The sequence below is a fragment of the Oncorhynchus nerka genome, linkage group LG22 (genome assembly GCF_034236695.1).
Source record: "Oncorhynchus nerka isolate Pitt River linkage group LG22, Oner_Uvic_2.0, whole genome shotgun sequence".
Classification (NCBI taxonomy): Eukaryota; Metazoa; Chordata; class Actinopteri; order Salmoniformes; family Salmonidae; genus Oncorhynchus; species Oncorhynchus nerka.
The window spans coordinates 10134403-10153926 of record NC_088417.1 but is presented as its reverse complement, the minus strand read 5'-3'; the positions used below and the strand labels follow the sequence as shown (position 1 = coordinate 10153926).

General features: G+C 43.4%; 1 protein-coding gene across 1 annotated transcript in view; it reads left to right on the top strand.

The window, feature by feature from the left end:
* LOC115104477 (collagen alpha-1(XVIII) chain-like) overlaps positions 1–9647 on the top strand; it is a 114892-nt gene extending 105245 nt beyond the window's left edge. The window contains exons 32-41 of the mRNA XM_065006902.1: positions 117–142; positions 289–360; positions 1433–1568; positions 1678–1742; positions 2071–2202; positions 3949–3996; positions 4187–4216; positions 5380–5580; positions 5671–5786; positions 6607–9647. Coding sequence (XP_064862974.1) covers positions 117–142; positions 289–360; positions 1433–1568; positions 1678–1742; positions 2071–2202; positions 3949–3996; positions 4187–4216; positions 5380–5580; positions 5671–5786; positions 6607–6808 — 1028 coding nt within the window. The 3' untranslated portion in view covers positions 6809–9647. The remainder of the gene's footprint in view (positions 1–116; positions 143–288; positions 361–1432; positions 1569–1677; positions 1743–2070; positions 2203–3948; positions 3997–4186; positions 4217–5379; positions 5581–5670; positions 5787–6606) is intronic.
* Positions 9648–19524: the final 9877 nt, after the last annotated feature.

The following is a 19524-nucleotide window of genomic DNA, read 5'->3' as shown; positions in this document are numbered from 1 at the left end:
TTCTACTTTTGATATAAACAATACATATTCTAATGTGTCATAATGCCTGTGTCATTATTCATGTAGACATGTTATTTATCTTTAATAATCAATGGATGTTGTATTTTTTTCTACAGTCACAATGCTTCCCAAAGGAACTATGGTGAGTTGAGTTATGTGTGTGTGTGTGTGTGTGTGTGTGTGTGTGTGTGTGTGTGTGTGTGTGTGTGTGTGTGTGTGTGTGTGTGTGTGTGTGTGTGTGTGTGTGTGTGCTTACCTCTCACAGTTTGTGTGTCTGTCTGTCCACAGGGGAACAAAGGGGACAAGGGGGAGAAGGGGGAGGCCGGGTCACCTGGTATGCGTGGGACATCTGGAATGGTGGTGAGTCTCGTTTCCGTGGAGACCACACTCTCCCAAAACCACGCCCACCCACCACAGCTTTGACCAATTCCACTGAGAAGAGCAGCATGCAACATAGACACATGAGATGAGTACATCATTGGTATCATCTTAATTTGAGGGTGTTATTACGGTCTATGACCTCTTTTGATGGTGTGCTAGATAGCTAAAGAATGTTTGGTGAGTTTCAGTTGAGCTTAATTGCTGCACGAGATGATTTTTGACTGAAATGAGCCGTTTTGGTTGTTTTTGTTGTGAGGATTTTGAATTTGGCCGCAATGGCAAAATGCTGGTTTACATGAAAGGGAATAAAAATATTTTTGAATTCTTTCAAATTCAGATGCTGCATGCAACAAAAGAGGATTTGTCCTACTGGCTCCATTTAAGTAACCTCACAGAGTCATGGGGTTTAAATATCCTCACAGAGTCATGAGGTTTAAATAACCTCACAGAGTCATGAGGTTTAAATAACCTCACAGAGTCATGAGGTTTAAATAACCTCACAGAGTCATGAGGTTTAAATAACCTCACAGAGTCATGAGGTTTAAATAACCTCACAGAGTCATGAGGTTTAAATATCCTCACAGAGTCATGTTTAAATATCCTCACAGAGTCATGAGGTTGAAATAACCTCACAGAGTCATGAAGTTTAAATAACCTCACAGAGTCATGAGGTTTAAATAACCTCACAGAGTCATGAGGTTTAAATATCCTCACAGAGTCATGAGGTTTAAATAACCTCACAGAGTCATGAGGTTTAAATAACCTCACAGAGTCATGAGGTTTAAATAACCTCACAGAGTCACGAGGTTTAAATAACCTCACAGAGTCATGAGGTTTAAATATCCTCACAGAGTCATGAGGTTTAAATAACCTCACAGAGTCATGAGGTTTAAATAACCTCACAGAGTCATGAGGTTTAAATAACCTCACAGAGTCACGAGGTTTAAATAACCTCACAGAGTCATGAGGTTTAAATAACCTCACAGAGTCATGGCGTATTAATATTAATTCAAGGTCAAATGACTAGATGAAAGCACTGGGTCTGTTTCAGGGCCCTCAAGGAGAAACTGTTATGGGGCCCCCTGGCCATCCAGGCGTTCCGGGGTCTCCAGGTACTCCGGGGTATGGAAGACCTGGCCCTGAAGGCCCCCAAGGGCCTCCTGGACACCCCGGAGCACCCTCTCCAGGTAAGATTTGTGGTCAACCTTTGTGGCATTTTCTGTATAGTGTAATATGCTCACTAGCTTCTCATAATAAAATGTTACGTTTGTTTGTCTCCCATTTTTGTAATTCCAGCTGTGACCATCCCTGGACCTCAAGGCCCCCCTGGCCCAGCTGGACCTCCTGGGGCCTCTGCCGGGGTGAGTCAGTCTATCCCCTCCGTTATTCCATCACTTATCCGTCCCCGTCACATCATAATGTCATCCAGTCATACCATCAATTGTCAATCCTGTAACATCATGTAATCCTTGTTACGTAATCACACGTCCATCATCAAATAACCCCAGACACACTACAGATAAAATGTCTGTCTTCCTCAATTGCCCTGACCAGTGTCTGGAGATAAAATGACTGTCGTCTCCTCAATCACTCTGGCCAGTGTCTCCCCAACAATTACAGTGTTATAAACAGTCATAGATATTTCCTTCCAGTCTCAAAAGGTGCTTCTCTCCTGTGTTTTTCCTTTAGATGGAGACGTTTCCTTCCAGCGAGGTCATGATGCAAAGGACGATGAACAGCAGAGAGGGGACCCTGAGCTTCATCTCCACGGGGACAGGCAAACTCTACATCCGGGTACAAGAGGGATGGAAGGAGGTCCTGGTACAGTAGCATCTCTGGTCTCTGTCCTCCATGTCTCTCTGGTCTCTCGTGTGCCTGTCCTCCATGTCTCTCTGGTCTCTCTGGTCCCTGTCCATATCTCTCTGGTTCCTGTCCCCCATGTGTCTCTGGTCCCTGTCCTCCATGTCTCTCTGGTCCCTGTCCTCCATATCTCTCTGGTCCCTGTCCTCCATGTGTCTCTGGTCTCTGTCCTCCATGTCTCCATGTCCTCCATGTCTCTCTGGTCCCTGTCCTCCATGTCTCTCTGGTCCCTGTCCTCCATGTCTCTCTGGTCCCTGTCCTCCGTGTGTCTCTGGTCCCTGTCCTCCATGTCTCTCTGGTCCCTGTCCTCCATGTCTCTCCGGTCCCTGTCCTCCATGTCTCTCTGCTCTCTCTGGTCCCTGTCCTCCATGTCTCTCTGGTCCCTGTCCTCCATGTCTCTCTGGTCCCTGTCCTCCATGTCTCTCTGGTCCCTGTCCTCCATGTCTCTCTGGTCCCTGTCCTCCATGTCTCTCTGGTCTCTCTGGTCCCTGTCCTCCATGTCTCTCTGGTCCCTGTCCTCCATGTCTCTCTGGTCTCTCTGGTCCCTGTCCTCCATGTCTCTCTGGTCCCTGTCCCCCATGTCTCTCTGGTCTCTCTGGTCCCTGTCCTCCATGTCTCTCTGGTTCCTGTCCTCCATGTTTCTCTGGGCCCTGTCCTCCATGTCTCTCTGGTCCCTGTCCTCCATGTCTCTCTGGTATCTCTGGTCCCTGTCCTCCATGTCTCTCTGGTCTCTCTGGTCCCTGTCCTCCATGTCTCTCTGGTCCCTGTCCCCCATGTCTCTCTGGTCTCTCTGGTTCCTGTCCTCCATGTCTCTCTGGTCCCTGTCCTCCATGTCTCTCTGGTCCCTGTCCTCCATGTCTCTCTGGTCCCTGTCCTCCATATCTCTCTGGTCCCTGTCCCCCATGTGTCTCTGGTCCCTGTCCTCCATGTCTTTCTGGTCCCTGTCCTCCATATCTCTCTGGTCCCTGTCCTCCATGTGTCTCTGGTCTCTGTCATCCATGTCTCCATGTCCTCCATGTCTCTCTGGTCCCTGTCCTCCATGTCTCTCTGGTCCCTGTCCTCCGTGTGTCTCTGGTCCCTGTCCTCCATGTCTCTCTGGTCCCTGTCCTCCATGTCTCTCTGGTCCCTGTCCTCCATGTCTCTCTGGTTCCTGTCCTCCATGTCTCTCTGGTCCCTGTCCTCCATGTCTCTCTGGTCCCTGTCCTCCATGTCTCTCTGGTCCCTGTCCTCCATGTCTCTCTGGTCTCTCTGGTCCCTGTCCTCCATGTCTCTCTGGTCCCTGTCCTCCATGTCTCTCTGGTCTCTCTGGTCCCTGTCCTCCATGTCTCTCTGGTCCCTGTCCCCCATGTCTCTCTGGTCTCTCTGGTCCCTGTCCTCCATGTCTCTCTGGTCTCTCTGGTCCCTGTCCTCCACGTCTCTCTGGTCCCTGTCCTCCATGTGTCTCTGGTCCCTGTCCTCCATGTCTCTCTGGTCTCTCTGGTCCCTGTCCTCCATGTCTCTCTGGTCCCTGTCCCCCATGTCTCTCTGGTCTCTCTGGTCCCTGTCCTCCATGTCTCTCTGGTCCCTGTCCTCCACGTCTCTCTGGTCCCTGTCCTCCATGTGTCTCTGGGTCATGTCCTCCATGTGTCCATGTGTCAATAGTGTCAATAGTGAGCTGTGAATATATCTGATATGTTTGGTGTTTTCCTGTGTCTCTGTCTTGCACAGCTTGGTAACTTGATCTACCGCCCGGTCAATATCCCTCTACCTGACACGGTAAGGACAGTAGAGATGAGGATGGGACATGTTCGACTGCATGAATTGTCTGCTCATGTCTCCCATTGTCCTCAATGGATTGTTTACGTGAAAGTGCATTGTAGACCTCCATATAAGGGATGCTTATAGCAGAATATGATGTGTGATTGCTGATTGTAATCCAGTTAGTAACAAACGTTTGCCTCCTTAGGCTCAGCCAGGCACCGCCAGAAGATATGGGGTAAGTTTGTCGACAAAAACAATGACAAGATTGGCTAAGCGTTTGCACATGTGCAAAGTTAGCTGTTGTTATTTCATAGAGGAACAATAAAGTTTTTCAAAAACAGTCTTTATTTACACTTCTGTATTCTTACTCACATCTTTACTTCAACTTTTGTTTCACCCGAGTTGTTTTATGAAACTTTGCACTGGAGCCAAGAAACAGTCAATCAAAATACATTATGTAAACTTTCTGCTCCCGAGTTAGTAGTTAGAAAACTTCTAGATACCAAAAAGGAGAAAAACTGAGGGGGAAAAAGTTCAACCTTTTGTTATTGTTCGTGAAAACAAGTCATTGGTTTGGCTCAAGTCTGGCCACAAAATGAACTAAATGTGATTTAGCAGTGGTTTGAGTATTCTACTTTTGGATTAAATTACTATCTGTGTGCTGTCGTTGAAGGACTGCCCAGGTTCGAGTTTTAGAGATTTAGATTCCCATTTCACAGTAACAGACAGTCCATTCTGTACCAAGATGAGAATGATACTGTTGATGACTTAACATTTGTGTGTGTTTGTGAATGTGCACATTATTATTATTTATTATTTTTAACATTTTAGTCATTTGTTATTGTTGTTATTGTTGAGAAGTGCCTTGCTCAAGGGTACGTCAGGAGGTTTTTCACCTAGTCTGCTCAGGAATTCGAACCAGCGACCGTTCGGTTACTGGCCCAACTCTAAAGGGCTCTGCATGGTCAATCTGACGTCTGCATTGGCCGTGCAGCATTTTACCGTCATAGGGCCTCTGCAGAAGTCAGGACCTTCATACTTCTTGTGCTTCGTGGAGCAGAGCAGAGCGATTGTGAAGGACGTTGTCAAGGAAGTGAGTTCGTGTTAATACAGGACCTCCAGCTCTCACCTACCGTCAACCAATCATGTCAATGCGAAGCCCTCAGCATTGTTACAACATTTGAGAGGCGCCCGGCGATGCCGGCGATGTGGTCTCAATTTGGCCTCTGCAAGCCTCCAAAGGCTCCGAAATTGTGTCACATCATCCGTACGACGCCTCCGACCACATTTTCAGATCAAGCATAAAATTGACTTTAATCGCTAGGTGGCAGGTGAACGAGGTGGCAGTTTAGAATACACACCAAATGGAGCATCTCTAATCCTCGGTCTCTTCCTCAGCTCAACCTGGTGGCCCTGAACCAACCCTACACAGGGAACTTCGGTGGCGACGACATGACAGACAAGCGGTGCTATGACCAGGCCATGGCCATGGGTCTGCCTGCCAACTACCGAGGCTTCGTATCCTCAAAAATCCACAGCATCAATAAAGACCTGGTCCCCCAGAGGTTCAGACAGAGCTACCCCATAACCAACCTCAGGGTAAGCCAACCTCTCTCATCTTAAGATCATCTAAGGTCAGTGTTAAACAACATGAAGTGTCAGTCAACTCAACTCATTCTGTATCCACAGGGGGACATTTTGTTCAGTAACTACAAGTCTATCTTCACTGGGGGTGGAGGCAAATTCCCATCAAACATCCCAATCTACTCCTTCGACGGACGGGACGTAATGGCAGACCCCTTCTGGTGTGTGTGTGTGTGTGTGTGTGTGTGTGTGTGTGTGTGTGGTGAAGTCTAGGTTGCCCTCATACTATATCTCTGTCTGAATAGTAAAGACTACATAAACATCCTCATCCACCCCTCATCTTCCCGCAAAAAGCTGCTTCACCAAATGATAAATGGGTTTGGAAGAACGTGGGCATGAGGGTCGGAGGGGAACACACATGGCTGTTTCCACAAAGTGCAGGATAGCACAACCCGCAATCCAGACACTGAGGGTTGTACCGTTGTGTGTTTCAGCCCGGGCCCATGCGAGCCAGCTGTGTCCACCCTCTATTGCTTCTATTTATATACCGCCTCGCTGAATTTATCAGCCCCGACAAACCAGAGACTAGAGGCTGGCAATTGTGGCTCCAAAGTGGCTTTTTTATAGATGTTTTTCAAACAGACGCTTTCCTAGTTTGTGGCAAGGTCTTATTTGAGAACGTGTATGAATAGATAGAGCCTGGGCACAAAAAAAGGATATGGCTATTGATGTCATCTGTTATGTTGAGGTCGCATCTGTAGGAAGGGATTTCAGTGCCAACGGAACAGATTGAATCAAAACGATCTATACATTGGTGGGTATCTCTGCTCAGTTCGGGGCTACATTCGTTCAAGTCCCATTATGTTTTTTTAAAGATTTTTTCATGGTAGGGGATTTAAACTATTTATTGGTGTTTGCGTGAACGTCTGTTATGTATGCCAGTATGACTTGTGTGGGCGTGTGTGTAGATGTGTACATGTGCCTCTGTATGTGCTGTATCCATACACCCTCCCATTATATATGTATCTATCTCTCCCGCAGGCCTAAGAAGAGCATCTGGCATGGCTCTAATACGTTTGGCAACCTGTTGGTAGACCGGTCCTGCGATTCGTGGCAGTCTGACAACATGTCCATCATGGGCCAGTCGTCCAATCTAGCTTCAGGCTTCCTCTTGGGACAGCAAGCACAAAGCTGTAGCAACCAGTTCGTGGTCCTTTGCATCGAGACCAGAGAGCATGTTTAACACACCGCTCCTCCACATTCATCTGCTCTCATCTTATCACTCTGGAAAGGTGTCAAGTATATGTACATTCCTTTATGAACATTTCATCATTATCATCAATATTTTCCTCTTCTCCCATCCTCTGATTGGTTGATTGACTGACTGAGATGAGATGGCGGATACTTGTCTGTCGATACCAGCTCCAAATCATGGCTTTGCGGAGTTTTTCAAAGCCAACTTTCAAGATTATTTCTCACTACAGATGTTTCTCCTACTCAAGATGTCACCTTTCGTCTTCCAGTGATTGGCCATGTTTATCATTTGTCCTATTAGGTCATTCTTTAAGAAATGTTTGTTCCATTAGACCAGGGCCAATAGCATATTTCACATGCATAACACCCATATTCTACTAAGGTGTTCAGTAAAGAAATGCTGATGCTATATTAGATGTGTTTTTACGTCCAGTGATTTCTCATTTGAGCAACAATTTCTCTCAGTATTTCATTTCAATTCAACATCTTATTTATACCGTAACTACACATAACGTGAATGAATCAAATTATTAAGGTTAATTTATAGTTTGTTTGTCAGGGACTGTTTCAGTTTTTTGTAATTTCGTTGTACAGCATTCCTTTTATGGCGCTAGAATTTTGATTTGATAGGTAGCTAGTTAGATGTGACTTCATTCAACATTATTTCCATTAATCACATAGCAATTCACTACAAAAAAAGTTATAACTTATGAAATTCATAAGAGATTTTATCAATTATATGTGAGTATATTTTATACAATCATTGGTGCTTATTGATTAAAAATGTTTTTTTCATTTTCTTAATAATCTGAGTCTGATATAATCTGTTTTGAAATCTGGTCCTGTTACGTCGAGTCTGTACTGTGGTTAAATGACAAGACAGACCAATACAGATCATCAACCAATCAGCCGTGTGTAGTAGATCAAAATCAAATCAAACTTTATTGGTCGCGTACAAAGTTTCGCTGATGTCATAACAGGTTCAGCGAAATGCTTATGTTACTAGCTCCTAATAATGCAGTAAAATGTCAAACAGGTACACTTTTTCATTTATCTATATATATATCATTTATATATATTTTTAAAAAAACAGAAAGCAAAAAAGTGTTGTAACAGATCCATTTAACAAACAAAACGGCACTGTAACAGTTATCCAATTGTAATCCATAACAATTACAAAAGTATGTGGACACCTATTCGTCGAATATCTCATTCCAAAATCATTGGCATTAATATGGAGCTGGTCTCCCCTTTGTTATGAGCCTCTACTCTTCTGGGAAGGCTTTCCACTAGATGTTGATTCATTGCAGCGGGGACTTGCTTCCATTCAGCCACAAGAACGTTAGTGAGGTCAGGCACTGATGTTGAGTGATTAGGCCTGGCTCGCAGTCGGCGTTCCAATTCATCCTAATGGTGTTTCATGGGGTTGAAGTCAGGGCTCTGTGCAGGCCAGCCAAGTTCTTCCACACCGAACTCAACCAACCATTTTGGAATGGACCTCACTTTGTGCATGGGGGCATTGTCATGCTGAAACAGGAAAGGGCCTTCCCCAAACTGTTGCCACAAAGTTGGAATCACAGAATCCTCTAGAATGTAAATTGTATGCTGTAGCGTTAAAACATTTCCCTTCGGCCTCCCGGGTGGCGCAGTGGTCTAGGGCACTGCATCGCAGCACTAGCTGTGCCACCAGAGACTCTGGGTTCACTCCCAGGCTCTGTCACAGCCGGCCGCGACCAGGAGGTCAGTGGGGCGACCCACAATTGGCCTAGCGTCGTCTGGGTTAGGGAGGGTCTGGCCCGTAGGGATATCCTTGTCTCATCATGCACCAGCGGCTCCTGTGGCGGGCTGGGAGCAGTGCACGCAAAGTGCACAGTGTTTCTTCCGACACATTGGTGCGGCTGGCTTCCGGGTTGGATGCGCGCTGTGTTAAGAAGTTGGGTTGTCTTTCGGCCTTCGTCTCTCCCTAGCCCGTACGGGAGTTGTAGCGATGAGACAAGATAGTAATTACTAACAATTGGATACCACGAAATTGGGGAGAAACGGGGGTAAAATAAAAAATTTAGCCCGAACCATGAAAAACAGCCCCTATCTTGTCCCAGACCACTATCTTGTCTCCACCAAACTTTACACTTGGCACTATGCATTGGGGCAAGTAGCAAGGATCTCCTTGCATCCTCGAAACCCAGATTTGTCCGTCTGACTGCCAGATGGTGAAGAGTAATTAATCACTACTCAGAGTCCTATGGTCGCGAGCTTTACACCACTTCAGCCGACGCTTGGCATTGCGGATGGTGTTCTTAGGCTTGTGTGCATCTGCTCGGCCATGGAAAACAGTTTCATGAAGCTCCCGACAAACAGTTATTGTGCTGACGTTGCTTCCAGAGGCAATTTGGAACTCGGTAGTGAGGACAGACGGTTTTTACGTGTTTCAGCACTGAGCGGTCCCGTTCTGTAAGCTTGTGTGTATATATTCAGACCCCTTAACTTTTTCCAAATGTTGTTACTTTACAGCCTTATTCTAAAATGTATTACTGTCACGCTCTGACCTTAGAGATCCTTATTATTCTCTATGTTTGGTTAGGTCTGGGTGTGACTCGGATGGGAAATTCTATGTTTTCTGGTTCTTTGTTTTTGGCCGAGTGTGGTTCCCAATCAGAGGCAGCTGTCTATCGTTGTCTCTGATTGGGGATCATACTTAGGCAGCCTTTTTTTCCCACCATTAGGTTGTGGTATCTTGTTTTCTGTTTAGTTACTGTTGCCTGACAGAACTGTGCGTTTTCAATATTTTTATTTTGTATTATTTTTTAATTAAAATTATGAACACCTTCCACGCTGTGCCTTGGTCTACTCTTTCTACCACCATCAAGAGCTGTTACAATTACCTTGTTTTTTTTCCCTCATCAATCTACACACAATATCCCAAAATGACATCACAATAGCCCAAAATGACATCACAATACCCCGTAATGACATCACAATAGCCCATAATGACATCACAATAGCCCATAATGATATCACAATAGCCCATAATGACATACGTTTTTAGACATTTTTGCTCGTTTTTATAAATACATTACGTTTCCATAAGTATTCAGACCCTTTACTCAGTACTTTGTTGAAGCATTTTTGGCAGCGATTACAGCATCTTCTTGGGTATGACGCTACAAGCTTGGCACACCTGTATTTCGAGAGTTTCTCCCATTCTTCTCTGCAGATCCTCTCAAGCTCTGTCAGGTTGGATGGGGAGCGTTGCTGCACAGCTATTTTCAGGTCTCTCCAGAGATGTTCAATCGGGTTCAAGTCCGGGCTCTGGCTGTGCCACTCAAGGACATTCAGAGACCTGTCCCAAAGCCACTCCTGCGTTGTCTTGGCTGTCTGCTTAGGGTCGTTGTCCTGTTGGAAGGAGAACCGTTGCTCCAGTCTGAGGTCCTGAACTCTGGAGCAGGTTTTCATCAAGGGTCTCTTTGTACTTCGCTCTGTTCATCTTTGCCTCGATCCTGACTAGTCTCCCAGGTCCCTGCCCCTGAAAAACATCCCCCCAACTTGATGCTGCCACCACCATGCTTCATCGTAAGGATGGTGCCAGGTTTCCTCCAGACGTGACACTTGGCATTCAGGACAAAGTGTTCAATCTTGGTTTCATCAGCCCAGAAAGTCTTGTTTCTCATGGCCTGAGAGTCTTTAGGTGCCTTTTGTCAAACTACAAGCTGGCTATCATGTGCTTTTTACTGAGGAGTGGCATCCGTCTGACCACTCTACCATAAAGTCATGATTGGTGGAGTGCTGCAGAGGTAGTTGTCCTTCTGGAAGGTTCTCCCATCTGCGCAGAGGAACTCTAGAGCTCTGTCAGAGTTACCATTGGGTTCTTGGTTACCTCCCTGGTTCTAAACTCTTTCCATTTAAGAATTATGGAGGCAACTGTGTTCTTGAGGAACTTCAATGCTTCAGACATTTTTTGGCATCCTTCCCCAGATCTGTGCCTCGCCACAATCCTGTCTTGGAGCTCTACAGACAATTCCTTCAACCTCATGGGTTGGTTTTTGCTCTGACATGCAATGTCAACTGTGGGACCTTATTTAGACAGGTGTGTGCCTTTCCAAATCATGTTCAGTCAGTTGAATTTACCACAGGTGGACTCCAATCAAGTTGTAGAAACATCCCAAGGATGATCAATGGAAACAGGATGCACCTGAGCTCAATTTCTTGTCTCATAGCAAAGGGTCTGAATACTTTTCTTTTTTAAATTGCAAAAATGTCTAAAAACATGTTTTGCTTTGTCATTATTGTGTGTTGATTGCTGAGGATTTTTACATTTTTTTAAATCAATTTTAGAATAAGGCTGTAATGTTACAAAATGTGGAAAAAGTCTAGAGGTCTGAATTGTTTCCTAAGGCACTGAATTAATTTACTGTTGGTCACTAAATCTGGCGAGACCTAGGACCATGAAAAAAACTGATTTAAAACCATGTTCCTTTACTTAACTTTCAATGGGAATAGAGTCACATTTTATAATGTCAGACTGTCACAATCAATTGAGCTTTTCCCCTTCTGAAAACTGCAGACAATTTGACTAATCCATGGTAAATTCCACACATTAAGAGTTAGATCAAAACTGATTTCAGCTACGAGAGGGCAGCAGCCTGCAGACCAGGGTTTAAACCAGTGACCCTTGAACTTATGCAAGCACACCACCTATGCCATTAAATTTCAAATTAAAGTTTACAATAGCACTGCCAAAAGGAATACACATACACACAATTTCAAGCTCCATACTCATTTGACAGAGGTAATGAACTGCCATTGATCATCACAGCAATTGATAAAACAGAACCATTTTTTAAATAAAATAAAAATAATTATATTTGAAACATACAATATACTTGTAGTGAAGCCCCTCAACAACTACATCATGCCAGTCATCCAACAGATTCCCATTCAGAGAGACACACAGAAACATCCAGAGTCAATGCCCTGCTCAAGGGCCTGTTGACAGATCTCCCACCAGGCCAAAAAACGTGAAACCCGAAGCCTCCAAGATCCCCCCACAGTTCCCCAATAGCTGTCCCTCAACCATTCGAGACCCCTTCCACAAACAGGACCATGTTTGTGTTTCTGAGCTTTTGTCAATATTACACGGGCAAGCTAACTGTTACAGAAATGAGGAATGGATACATGAGAATACAGGAACCACCTGCTCTTTCCATGACACAGACTGAACAGGTGAAAGCTATGATCCCTTATTGATGTCACTTGTTAAATCCACCTCAATCCGTGTAGATGAAGGGGAGGAGACAGGTTCAAATTAAAGAAGGATTTTTAAGCCTTGAGACAATTGAGACATGGATTGTGTGTGTGTGCCATTCAGAGGTTGAATTGGCTAGACAAAACATTTCAATTCCTTTGAACGGGATATCGTAGTAGGTGCCAAGCGCACCAGTGTGAGTGTGTCAAGAACTGCAATGCTGCTGTTTTTTTTTAATGCTCAACAGTTTCCCGTGTGTATCAAGAATGGTCCACCATCCAAAGGACATCCAGCCAATTTGACACAACTGTGGGAAGCAAACATGAGTTAACATGGGCCAGCATCCCTGTGGAACGCTTTCGACACCCTGTAGAATCCATGCCCCGATGAATTGAGGCTGTTCTGAGGGCAAAAGGGGGTGCAACTCAATATTAAGGTATTCCTAATGTTTTGTACACTCAGTGTACAGTATATGAGTGAATGTGTCCAACTCTCCACCACTTTGTTACCTACTGACCCCAAAAGAAAAATGTTATCAAACAGATGTTTAAGGAAATACAAGCAGGCACTCAATCAAGCTTGCTGGTCTTGTAAGTATAAAAGCAAAGCGTGCGTTTGTATAACTTTTTTAAAATCTTGAAAAGGTAATGGAATGGGATTAGTGTGATGTGTGAAGAATCCAATACTTTAACATGTGTGTATTACAAATCATATTATTGTGGAAGCACCTCGTCTAAGAGAATGAATCAGGCTGTTTGAGAAGGTTTTGAATCCTAAGCATCCTGCCTTCACATTGTTTGTAGTAGGTCAAAGCTGTGTGCTGGAAAACCTTGGTAGAGCATGGGTGGAGTAGGCATTGTGGAGCTCATGAGAATTTCCTTTATTTTTAAGCTTCAGACCAATGCCTACTTCTCACTTAAAACATTGTTTTTGTTTTCAATAAATATATATAGTATATGCGATTGGTGTGTACAGCAGTAGTGACAGTGCCTAAGGTTCAGAGCAGGGTGCTGGGTGGAGGCCGGCTAGTGATGGCTGTTTAACAGTCTGATAGCCTAGAGATACAGGCTGTTTATCAGTCTCTCGGCCCCAGCTTTTATGCACCTCTACTGTCTACACCTTCTAGATGTTAGCGGGGTGAAATGGCCGTGTCTTAGGTAGCTGAGGTCCTTGATGATCTTCTTTGCATTCCCGTGACACTGGGTGCTGTTGAACACCTGATGGGTGTCGACGAACGGTGGTGATTGAACACATAGAGTCATCTGGAAATTAACAGAATATGACGGCCAATGTTCTCTGGTCAGAGGTGATAGGCCTCTGAGTCAATTAGTGATGGTAGTCAATTTGGTACTGGTGTGGTGATGTGGTGGTGTGGAGGCTCAACGGGGTCTTCAGCAACTCCCCTTTACTCCAGTAGGGGGCTTTACAGAGACACAGGCCCTGTTTGAATCCTTTCCTTCTCCTCTCCTTAATTGGGGAGGACAGGCTCGTGGTATTGACCAGAACAGAATCAGTGGAATGGTATCAAATGTAACGGGTGTCCTGACTCTCTGAGGTCATTAAAGATCCCATGGCACTTATCGTAAGAGTAGGGGTGTTAACCCCGGTGTCCTGGCTAAATTCCCAATCTGGCCCTCAAACCATCACGGTCACCTAATAATCCCCAGTTTACGATTGGCTCATTCATCCCCCTCCTCTCCCCTGTAACTATTCCCCAGGTCGTTGCTGGAAATGAGAACGTGTTCTCAGTCAACTTACCTGGTAAAATAACGGATGAATAAAAATATATTTTTTAAATGGTTTCCATGGTTTCAATGTGTTTGACGCCATTCCGTCTGTTCCGTTCTAGACATTATTATGAGCCGTCCTCCCATCAGCATCCTCCACTGCCTTGAAGCAGTCAGTAATTACAAATGACTGGACAGGTGACAGCCCTTGTGTTCACCTATCCAATATTTAATCAGTGATTACTTCAAGGATGGGAGAAAGGATGGATGGAATTAAATCGAACCACTCTGTCCACAGTAGATCTACTTCTCTGTGACCCATACCATACTGTAGCATACCATACTGTAGTATACCATACTGTAGCATACCATACTATAGTATACCATACTGTAGCGTACCATTGTCATGACGTTGCCCTCTTTGGGTGTGGCGAGCCCCATCCCCCTCTCCCTGCCTCCCCCTTTCCTCCCCAACTAGGCTGCTGTGGTCAGAGAGGGGCGGCAGGGTAGCCTAGTGGTTAGAGCGTTGGACTAGTAACCGAAAGGTTGCAAGTTCGAATCACTGAGCTGACAAGGTACAAATCTGTCGTTCTGCCCCTGAACAGCCAGTTAACCCACTGTTCCTAGGCCGTCATTGAAAATAAGAAATTGTTCTTAACTGACTTGCCTAGTAAAATAAAGGTAAAATAAATAAAAAATAGAGACGTCGTAAATTCCTGAGAATCTCCTCATGGACACACAGTATAGAGAGAGTAAATTTTTGAATTTTTTTTTTTGAATTTCTTCCACCTCACAGAACTCGAGGTCCCAACAAATTTCATGTTCCGTAGAAAGCATAGAAGATCGGTGAAGAATCCAGCTACGAACTAGTCCGTTTGTTACAACTTGGGGAAGCTCATAGGATACAGTATAATAGCCTTAGATATGAGGTTTGATTTTGGACTGTTTAATGAAGGAAAACTCAAAAAGGGAATTGGAGTTAACTAAATCAGAGGACCGCCCCTGAGCCCAGTTAGGGTCAGACATCCTGGGACCGCCCCTGAGCCCAATTAGGGTCAGGCATCCTGGGACAGCCCTTTTCTGCAATTCCGAATAAAACCCAACTTTGAGAAATTATCACCAGACCATGTTTTTCTCCATTAGGAGGACAAAAGTTGCAGACCATTGCTGAATCTTTTAACCATACCACGTGGTTAAACTCTTAGACTATCGATACCGACAGAATAAGAACAAGTCTTTGATACTAATTACTAGTCTGCAGCTAGGAATTCGGTATCATTGAACGTGAAGGACGACAACCGCCGAAACATCTATTCTACAACAACATGAATGAATGTCGCTCTGAACTATTCCCTCTAACCAAGACAGAGAGAGAGAGAGATGGACAAAACTCTCCAACAGAAACAAACTTTTCAACAAAGATCCCGACAACACACTGAGCGTAAATATATATATTGATTGCAATTGTTCCCGAATGAGTGAGCGTTCATGTGCAAAGGATTAAAATTTCAATTGTTATAATTGTCAACTTTGTAGTGTCTCATCTCAGTTGACCCCCACTTCCCCTTTTGTCTAACAAGCCCCGATGCCGGTTTAGCCCACTAGGGCACATTCTCCTCTCATTTCTTGTAACCACATTTATCTTGTTTGTTTGTTTATGCATTTCTGTGAATTACTTAGTTAGTAATAAATCAATTATTTAATAGGGAAGTTCAGAATTCAAGCAGATTTTCGCAGCTTTTTGTTAAAAATCGCGCAACATTTCAGCGCCCTGCTATTCATGCCAGGAATATAGTATATGCATATGATTAGTGTTTGTGGATAGAAAACACTCAGACGTTTCCAAAACTGTTTAAATCACGCCTGTGGCATTTACGGAACGTGCGTTTCATCGAATAGTGCATGAAAATCTGTTCACTGAAAATGGAAAAATATATTCTTCCGCGACTACAGGCAATTGTTAAAAGCGAACAGAATTACATAGAGCCGAGTTTTCATTGGCTACAGCTTCCCCAGGTTGTCTAGAGTCACGTCATTTGTTGCGCAATTGATTCTTGGTCTAACCGAAACAAGGGAACTCCTTTCCTACTGTCCCCGCCCAGATTTTGGTTCGACTTTTCAAGACAGCATTTTTTCCACAGACAAGCTAATCTTTTCACATCGCCTCCTGAGGATTTTTATCGCTTATTAACGTGTACTAATACCTAAAGTTGCATTACAAAAGTATTTCGAAGTGTTTTGTGAAAGTTTATCGTCGACTTTTTGAATTTTAAAAAATTACGTTACGTTATGAAATGCTATTTTTTTTTCTTTACTCGCGACGGAGTCGTAGTTCGATATTTAGGCTATTTATGGACCGATTTAATCGAAAAAAAGACCCTAAATGATGTTTATGGGACATCTAGGAGTGCCAATAAAGAAGCTCGTCAAAGGTAATGAATGTTTTATATTTTATTTCAGCGTTTTCGTTTGCGACGGATAACGCAAAATCTGTCGTTTTTGGTGACGGTGGAGTATTTTGAGGGTGCATGGTATCAGATAATAGCTTCTCATGCGTTCCCCGAAAAGCATTTTACAAATCTGACTTGGTGGATAGATTCACAACGAGTGTAGCTTTAATTCAGTATATTGTATGTCAATTTTAATGAAAGTTTGAGGTTTATCAACCTCTATGGTGGCGCTCTTGAGCATTTCTGCTGATTGTGGTCCCCACTTCGGTACCACGTCCTCAACAAGTTTTAAGACAATTGATGAATGGATGACTCATAGTGAAGACTGGTTTCGTGCAGATAACCAACAATTTACAACGTTTGGAATGAGACTAACGTGAGGTAAAGTAAACAATTCATTAATTCGAAGACTAATTGATCAGATAAAATATCTGAAAAGTTATTTTAGGAAATGATAACTTTGTAATCTGAATATTTTTCCTTGGTGCCCCGACTTCCTAGTTAATTCCAGTTACATGATTAATCAGTTGATCGCGTAATACTAATTACAGAGAATCTTTGATAAAAACTATAAGTCTTCAATTTAAGGATAGAAAAGACACGGCACCATACTGTAGCATACCTTACTGACTGTAGTATACCTTACCGTAGCATGCATTACTGTAGAATACCGTAGCATACCTTACTGTAGCATACCTTACTGTAGTATACCATACTGTAGCATACCATACTGTAGCATACCTTACTGTAGTATACCATACTGTAGCATACAATACTGTAGCATACCTTACTGTAGCATACCTTACTGTAGTATTTTTTTATTTTTTTATTTCACCTTTTTTTTTCACCAGGTAGGCAAGTTGAGAACAAGTTCTCATTTACAATTGCGACCTGGCCAAGATAAAGCAAAACAGTTCGACACACAACGACACAGAGTTACACATGGAGTAAAACAAACATACAGTCAATAATACAGTATAAACAAGTCTATATACGATGTGAGCAAATGAGGTGAGATAAGGGAGGTAAAGGCAAAAAAAAGGCCATGGTATACCATACTGTAGCATACCATACTGTAGTATACCATACTGTAGCATACCATATTGTAGCATACCTTACCGTAGCATACCTTACTCTAGCATACAGTACTGTAGCATTCCTTTCTGTAGCATTCCTTACTCTAGCATACCTTTCTGTAGCATTCCTTTCTGTAGCATTCCTTACTCTAGCATACCTTCTCTAGCATACCTTACTCTATCATACCTTCTCTAGCATACCATACTGTAGCATTCCTTTCTGTAGCATTCCTTACTCTAGCATACCTTTCTGTAGCATACCTTTCTTAAGCATACCTTACTGTAGTATACCTTACTGTAGCATACCTTACTGTAGCATACCTTACTGTTGCAAACCTTACTGTAGTATACCTTACTGTAGCATACCTTACTGTAGTATACCTTTCTCTAGCATACCTTATCTAGCATACCTTACTGTAGCACACCTTACTGTTGCATACCTTACTGTAGTATACCTTACTGTAGCATACCTTTTTCTAGCATTCCTTACTGTAGCATACCTTACTCTAGCATACAGTACTGTAGCATTCCTTTCTCTAGCATTCCTTTCTCTAGCATTACTTACTGTAGCATATCATACTGTAGTATGTCTTTCTCTAGCATACCTTCTCTAGCATACCTTACTGTAGCATACCTTACTGTAGCATACATTCTCTAGCATACCGTACTGTAGCATTCCTTACTGTAGCATTCCTTACTGTAGCATACCTTCTCTAGCATACCGTACTGTTGCATACCTTACTGTAGCATTCCTTACTGTAGCATACCTTACTGTAGCATACCTTACTGTAGCATACCTTACTGTTGCAAACCTTACTGTTGCAAACCTTACTGTAGCATACCTTACTGTAGCATACCGTACTGTAGAATTCCTTACTGTAGCATTCCTTACTGTTGCAAACCTTACTGTTGCAAACCTTACTGTAGCATACCTTACTGTAGCATACCTTACTGTAGCATACCTTACTGTAGCATACCTTACTGTAGCATACCTTACTGTTGCATACCTTACTGTAGTATACCTTTCCCTAGCATAACTTACTGAAGCATACCTTACTGTAGCATACCTTACTCTAGCATTCCTTACTGTTGCATACCTTACTGTAGTATACCTTACTGTAGCATACCTTACTCTAGCATTCCTTACTGTAGTATACCTTTCCCTAGCATAACTTACTGAAGCATACCTTACTGTAGCATACCTTACTGTTGCATACCTTACTGTAGTATATCTTACTGTAGCATACCTTACTGTTGCATACCTTACTGTAGTATACCTTTCCCTAGCATAACTTACTAAAGCATACGTTACTGTAGCATTCCTTACTCTAGCATTCCTTACTGTTGCATACCTTACTGTAGTATACCTTACTGTAGCATACCTTACTGTAGTGTACCTTACTGTAGCATACCTTACTCTAGCATTCCTTACTGTAGTATACCTTTCCCTAGCATAACTTACTGAAGCATACCTTACTGTAGCATACCTTACTGTAGCATACCTTACTGTAGCATAACTTACTGTAGCATAACTTACTGTATCATACCTTACTGTAGCATACCTTACTGTAGCATACCTTACTGTAGCAAACCTTACTGTAGTATACCTTACTGAAGCATACCTTACTGACTGTAGTATACCTTACTATAGTATACCTTACTGTAGTATACCTTACTGTAGCATACCTTACTGTTGCATACTTTACTGTAGTATACCTTTCCCTAGCATAACTTACTGAAGCATACCTTACTGTAGCATACCTTACTCTAGCATTCCTTACTGTAGCATACCTTTCTCTAGCATTCCTTACTGTAGTATACCTTACTCTAGCATTCCGTAGCATACCATACTGTAGCATACCTTACTGTAGTATACCTTTCTCCAGCATACCTTCTCCAGCATACTTTCTCTAGCATACCTTACTGTAGCATTTCTAAACAGTCGGAAAGGGCCTGCTGTGTTTGCATTAGCAGAGAGAATGTGAATATGGCAGGCGCTCCATGCTCATTAAAGGGTAATGTGGGTTATGGCTGGGCTTCACGTGCAGTTTGCTCCCTCTAAATATAGCCGGGACTACTTATTCTGTAATCTCGACACTGGCGCAGTGAGGGAGAGCGACGATGCTCGGCCTACATGTGTAAACCACATTTCCGAATTTGAACTGTTTTTGCTGCCTTACTGTTGCCTAAGGCTGCGTTTTCAGAGTCAG